At 32.6% G+C, this 7,356-nt stretch overlaps 1 protein-coding gene across 3 annotated transcripts in view; it reads left to right on the forward strand.

Moving 5' to 3' along the window:
• The window catches only part of KLHL1 (kelch like family member 1), a 236,939-nt gene extending 231,377 nt beyond the window's left edge, over positions 1-5,562 (forward strand). For all 3 annotated transcript variants that reach the window (XM_074160009.1, XM_074160018.1, XM_074160026.1), the window contains 2 exons: positions 3,730-3,901; positions 5,082-5,562. In XM_074160009.1, the coding sequence (XP_074016110.1) occupies positions 3,730-3,901; positions 5,082-5,141 (232 nt within the window). In that variant the 3' untranslated portion in view covers positions 5,142-5,562. The remainder of the gene's footprint in view (positions 1-3,729; positions 3,902-5,081) is intronic.
• Positions 5,563-7,356: the final 1,794 nt, after the last annotated feature.

The following is a 7,356-nucleotide window of genomic DNA, read 5'->3' on the forward strand; positions in this document are numbered from 1 at the left end:
TATTTTCTAAAGGAGTTAAACTTTAATTAAATATCAGTTATTGTTTCTGCTGAATCTTGCTTGGCATTTACCAGTAACTCAATATATAATCCAAAAATTATAAATTAAAACTTACTCCTTATGAAGTCCATATGATTTTGCTCAGTCTTAGTCTCTCACTACTTTAAAGCTACATTCTGTCTCCAACAGATGGAAAGTTTATCTGATAAACACCATGATGCCTGTACTTACAGGTCCTGTCCTCATGGGCTTCTATTTATAAGGAACAATAACCGACATTTTGAATTAAGTAAATGTATACTAAGACTACTAGTAACACTATTAATAAGTATGAAATCTTTCCAACTGCTTCTGCTTATTGGCACTTGTAAGGGAGCTTTTCTTTCATTTTTTGGTCTCTGAGAAGAAAACCCTTCTGGTGTTGAAGACAAACCACATCACATTTGTCTTTCTTGGGGGGATTATAACAACAAACTAAACCACGTATCCTTAAGGTATTTTATGTACTGGTGTCCGAGTGACATTATACAGTGTTCCTTGTCTAGGTATTTTTGCACTGATAGCAAAAATACGTCATGGGCATGCCACTTCATGGGCAGTTAGCTTCCAGGCTAAAAGTTGGGACTAACAAATCAGAACTTGTAAGGCTATTAGCTTGCACAAACTGGATTTAATTTAAACAGTAGTTTCCACTAAAACATGAAAAAACTCTCATGGCCCACCTTGTGATTGATAATTTTGTACTGTGACTGGGATGTGATTTAATGAGTCTATTTTTACATTCAAAAATAATCCATTATCTTCAAAAAATAAAAACATCTCAGTAACTTAGGAAACCAAAGGCCAGTTAGTGATAATGAGGTCTTTTAAAGTAAGTAATAGAGCATCAATCTTTTTTAACTAGGTCTCTTGTCTTCTTCAGGAATGAGTCTCTGCTTCAGTTATTTTGTCATTTTGATACAGTCTGATAGGATGTGCTTTATACAAACATCAATATTCTCCTGGAAACTAGAAATAATTAAAATATCTTTTTGAGATTATGTAAATCAAGTGAGAGCAAATATGTGTTTTTTAAACACTACTGCTAAAATCCTGTTCACCAGTAATTAGGACTCGCAGTTTAAACTCTAAGGTTGGTACAATCATAAAGAATTGTATGAACTCAAGCATTCTAAAACAATAGTTATGTTTGTCTGCTCTTCACAGGCTGGGAAACTACAGTGTTGTATTCCTTTTTAAAGGTAAAATAACTAGTTCCTTTTTAGGAATCATAAAATTTTTGAGATATTTTGGTAGATTTTATAAAGTGGGTTTCTTTTCAAAATGTTACTTCAAACTATTAAAAGCATAAGGAAGTGACCTATAGTTTTTTCCCCTTCTTCTCACCTTGATTTAAAATTGGTTTCTTTCCAGATTCAGGAACTTTTATCATAACCCTGCTCACCCTAGAGCATACCTAGTTATTATAAAGATGAAATGTACAGTTGTTTTTAGGAGAAGAAAGGATATAAGAAATCTCAGACATTTTCCTGGCAGTTACAGAAAACAAGTTCTTGTGCAGTTCTATTTTGTTGACAAAATTGAGTTATAAGAATTCTGTTTAGCCCTTGCTTACCTTTTTATTTAAAAAAAAAAAAAAGTTCGAAGAAGTTCAAAGATGTCAACTGCATTTATTTTCCCTGCTTTGCAGTTTTTCACCTTGGCCCTTGTAATTCAGAAGTAGTGTATCAAAAAGTCTTATTAAAATTTTTTGCCTTTAGGCAGGTGAAGATACAATGCACGCTTGTGTATTTCACTGGTTGTGAAACTCTTTCAGCTACAGTCATATGATGCTGTTGTTGAAAAAGTCATAGTCTTTGAAAAAATTAATTCAAAATAATTTTTTTTGCTTGCTTGTTACATGTGTATTTCCCTTCCACATATTCAAGCATTGTTTTAAATTATCTTCCTCTCAAGTTTTAAAAAGACATCACATATCTAGATATTTAACTCAAATCTTCTTAAGGAAAGATAGCAAAATGAAAGAATGTGAATAAATAAAATTAAAAGAACAATGTAAAATTAACAACATGATCAATGTAATGGTATTCTAGATAAAAAACTGAACACAAAATTTTACCATCTTATGTTTTGAGAAGTCCCAACAAAGCCAGAAGGATTAGCAGCCAGTGGATGAGTAGAATTTTTTCCTAAGATGTATGTAGCTGTCAAGAATATTTAATCAACGTTAAAGGTAATTCTGTTATTGTCCAATTTGAAGGTCATATTTATGAACCAACAGGCAAAGCAAACCACTGTGACATTGTTGTTGCAATATCTATATAAAAAAGGTTAAAAAAATTTTCCATTGTTCAAATATAATGTGTGACTTGTAACAGTATTCCTACTAGTTGCGTATTGAAAATATGAATTATTTTCCTGAATTCACCTGAAATAGTTACAGGTGCTCTTATGGTCAGCCTTTGTGTTAAAAGCCTAGAATTTTACTTTTGGAAAGCATATGTATGTACAACTTTCTGTAGGATTATCAACTTCTAGTTAATAAAGTTTAGACTGCAGGAAAATATGTTGAAAGTACTTGACTCCCCCCAAAAAATGAACTTATAGCTAACATTGTCTCTTGGAGGTGTAGGAGATGATGTAGGTTTGATGCCTATTTTACATAACTATATAGTAGTTAGAGGACTTGTAAATAAATACAATTTTTAGTCATTATAGAGTTCCTTTGTAATTATTTTAGAGAAATTATCATGCTCAAAGTTCGATCTACCTTACACTTAAGCAAATGACTAAAGGCAGTCAAAGGATTTGTATCCTTAAACTTATTTTTTCCACTGATTATCCTGGATTATACTACATAGTAGAGATTTTTAAGGACAGATTAAATTAATTCTATCACACTGTGATACTGTATTCTATTTCAGTAATATTTGTCATCTAAAAATGAGGTATTGAGTTTAACCAGATACTCCAGACCTCCTTAGTAACAAAGTAAGAGGCACTACAGAAGGTGATTTTTTTCTATTTTACAGATGTCTAAAATAGTTACAATAGAATGGCTTCTAAAATTAAGTAATTTTTACATTGCTGGTGAATATCTAAATTTATGGCTTAGGCTAAATGTTTAATTTTAAAATTGTTGTCATTAAACAAAAGAATTTTTGCCCTCAGTTTTAAATATTCTATTGTAATTAATGTCTTAAAAATGGTATTACTCTCTTCACTTGAGCAAATATCAGGAGGAGACTCTAATGCAGTCAACATATCTCCTGAATTCTTAGGGAGATTTTCTGGTTGTGAAGATTGTATAGTATAATTTTATAAATTAAAACACAATGTCATATAATTTTAGAAAGAATATTTTTGTATGCTACAATAAATATTTAAAATATATACATAAAAATATACATACAACCGGATATTGTTCTTATCAAAATATCTTTTTTTTTTTGTCCTTCTCAAATCTCTTTTTATGATACCTTATCCCACAAATACATTAGTTTATTCAAAAAGGTTAGCTGAGCAAAGGTTCCTAATCAACTTTTAGAGGTTTGCATTCAGAACACAATAAATCTACATATTTTCTTTTTGCTGTTAGGAAGAATATTTTGGTTAGGCTACTAAAGGATTTTTTTTTTTCCAGGAAAAAAGGGCTGTGTTTCAAGTGAAGATCAGCATGAATTGACTTACCTTCTTCTTGGACATTCAGTTTCCTTTCTCTTTCCTCAGGTATGATCCAAAAACTGATACATGGACAATGGTGGCTCCACTGAGTATGCCTCGAGATGCTGTTGGTGTCTGTCTCCTTGGTGACAAATTATATGCAGTAGGTGGCTATGATGGTCAAACATACCTGAACACTATGGAAGCATATGACCCTCAGACTAATGAATGGACACAGGTAATTATAAAGTCTTTATTTTTTTCGTCTGTGACATATTTCAATAGTTGTATATAAAAATATTACTTTTCTGAAAAAAAGTATAGTATCTGAGGTTGACATAATGTAAAAATAGTCCTAGTATTTTATCAGCTGTTGTGTCAGGAGTTTTCTCTGAAAACAGAAAAGAGAGAATTAGATCTTAAGAAACTGGAAAAAGACAGAATAGGCAGTACTTACAAATATAACCTTGTTACCTTTCAGACAAAATTCTGGTTCTGATCAATTTCTATAACAAGTTAATCTTTTCATCTTTCTTCATGCAGAAGAAATGCCATAAAAAGTATCAAAACATATCTGGAATTTTAATCAATATCCAGCATGTCCTGAAGATTCTTCATATGAAAATTTATTTATTTTATGTAGAGATCCAAGTTTTCATTTCATTCTTCAATTCCATTTTTTTCTGTTTGATGAACATTTTGAAATGTTGAACTATATGTATGCTCCTAATATTAAACCATATAAGAATTAAGAGATATAATAATAGATATATCTTATACTAGATATAAGGAAGAAATTTTTTCAATGAGGGTGGTGAAACACTGGAAGAGATTGCCCAGTGAAGTGGTAGATACCCCATCCCTGGAAACATTCAAGGCCAGGCTGGATGGGACTCTGAGTTGAAGATGTCCCTGATCATTGCAGGGGGTTGGACTAGATGACCTTTAAAGGTCCCTTCCAACCCAAATTGTACTATGATTCTATGATTCTGTGATTATATGATTCTATGAAATAGTGGTATAATGTAAGAAGCTGGGAACTGGTGATTTGGTTGTAGAAGGAATGTAGATCAGCCTTGATCTTGCTTCAGGGACTAAAGTGGAAGCATCAGCTACAGTCTACAGATTAGAGAAAGCCCTTGCATATCAACAGTTCACAAAATTGATGACAGCTTTAAAATTACGTTTTGTTTCTGTTCTCTCACTTTCAAGTGAAAGATGTCAAATATGAGTAAGTAAGTTTAAAACTACAACACTAGGATATCTAGATAGGATACAACTAGATAGGTTGTATTTATATTTAGTGGTTTATGCTCCCATTAGTTTTGACCATTTTAGAATATTGTTGACACAGCACTTTGGCAATCTCTTGCATGGACTGTTCCTGCTCAGTTAATTTGTATCTTTTTTTTCTGCAGATGGCTTCCCTAAATATTGGAAGAGCTGGTGCCTGTGTTGTAGTCATCAAACAACCATGACTTTGTCAGCAGTGCTTAGGATTTTATTGACTGTTAAATGATTATTTTTCTATCAGACAACGAGAATGATAACTTCATCAGAACAAGGATTTACACAGTGAATACTCTGTCGATCACAAACTTGAAGAAGTTTGGAAATGAGAAAGATTAAGTATTTATGCTCTATAAAATCATAAAAACTGTTCACAGTCAGTGAACAAGAAAAAAATATCAGGCTGGTTTAGGCATAAATATATGAACGTGGAGTAATAAGTTCAGGTTATGTTCTCACAAGTGTGTCCTGGAGAACTGGATAATCAAGGGACAGCTCTACACAAGGAGCAGGAGGGAATATGAGAACAGTTTTCATGGCCACAAGTTTTAACTGCAGAAACAGCAAAGTTCACTTAATCACTTTTAAGCTGTGGGTTTTTTTTTTTTTAAAAAAAAAAAAGAGAAAAGTAGACAGTAATATAATTTTCTTCTGTTCAGGTCTTGTCTTCAAATGGGTTATGGCCTAGTTTAAACAGGCAGTTTGGTTCTTACTGAAAGGAAAAGGTAGACAAGTCTGGATATTCAAGTTTCATTCATAATGACTGAGCTGATAATCTACAGTAGGAAGAAAAACAAAACTAAAAGCAAACCTCCAAGATTACTTTTTCTTTGTAACTTCAGATTGTATTTCCTTGCCAGTATTAATGCATCTTATAAGTGAGTTTTTTGAAGGGGAAGCCTGTGTGTTTAATCTAATTATACAAAAAACAATCCTTTGGCTGCACTGGGGCTTTGTCGCAAATGTGGGAGCCAAAAGAACAGTTTCTTAATTCTCTCTTAATCTTATATTCAATTTAAGCATGTGGGCTCTGATCTCATTATTTAATGTATCTTCTGCATGTTGGAAGCTCCTGAAAAGCTGGAAAATTGATACTGTTCCTTCACTGTATCATGTAACAGATGAACCATGACTAGAACAGTCTATAGAGTCTCTTCTAACATTTCAAAAGGGATGAAAATACTATATTTTATTTCTTTCTGATGCTCATACATACACAACCTTGCCTGGTTAGAGCTGCCACTTTATGACTTTCCACTTACGACTGCGAATACCTGCAAGTACGGAATTCAGAATAAATGTAAGTGGAATAAGGAAAATTAGACCATTTGATCTAATAAAGTTCATATGGTAAATATACTAGTGTCATCTGTGCTTCCCTTTAGGGTTGATAATTTCTGGCAGTAATGCTACTTCGAGCTTTTGCCTTGGCAGTAGATTTGACATCGACGCTTAGCTGAATCAGTTAGAATCCTAAGGACACTAATGGAATATGAAATTCTGATGTTCAGGGAGGCCCAGGCTCTGGGAACAGAACTTCCAAGTATACCTCTTCTTTAAACCTTTGCTGATCCTTTAGGAAATATTTCATGGTCCAAAAGCAGAAACCTCAGAGTCCTCTATCGCTAACAATTTTGGGAAGGAATTCTGGTTGCAGTTAAAAGAGTTTTCCTAGTGGAAACCTTTAAAACCATTTGAGATGAAAAATTACATGCAGCCTCCTACTTGGGATATTTGATTTGAAGATATATCTTTCCTTCTAACAGCATCACCATCCATGGAGATCTTTGCTTCCTGACACAAACTGAACTTCAGTTTTGAAGTCTAAGTACACTGGTTTAAACCTTTTTATGTGCTTCCTGTACGAATTAGAAATCAGCTGCAAATGTTTAATATTAGTTTTCCACAGTCAGTTGGCTTTTGAATTGCAATTAGTCTTTCTTCCACAGAGAAGCATGTCCATTTTTCTCCAACTGTAACAACTTGTTGAATAAAAGATATTACCCCTCTACAAATTTTGCTTTACATAAACATAAGCTTCTGAAATCAAATCAAAAAGGTTCTAGAATAATAATTGCAGTTAAATAAAGACATTAGCATTCAGTTTTCCTACATAGATACCTAATGAACTTGGAAATTGAATTTTAATTCTATTCCCAGAACTTCCTTTTGATTACATTATATTCATACACAATAGAAATGTGAATACGCTACCTGTATACTGACCTTCAAAAAGGATTACTTCTATTAATTGCAATCCATGACAGATTTGTTTTCTATGCCTTGATCATTTTTATCCTGAATTTATCCTCATTTGTATTTTTTATTGTCAATTTCCTTTACACATTTTCAATTTGTTTTTATTTATCCAAAATGAAATAGTATTCTCATGTGAAAATTTTC

The sequence above is a fragment of the Numenius arquata genome, chromosome 1 (genome assembly GCF_964106895.1).
Source record: "Numenius arquata chromosome 1, bNumArq3.hap1.1, whole genome shotgun sequence".
Lineage (NCBI taxonomy): Eukaryota > Metazoa > Chordata > Aves > Charadriiformes > Scolopacidae > Numenius > Numenius arquata.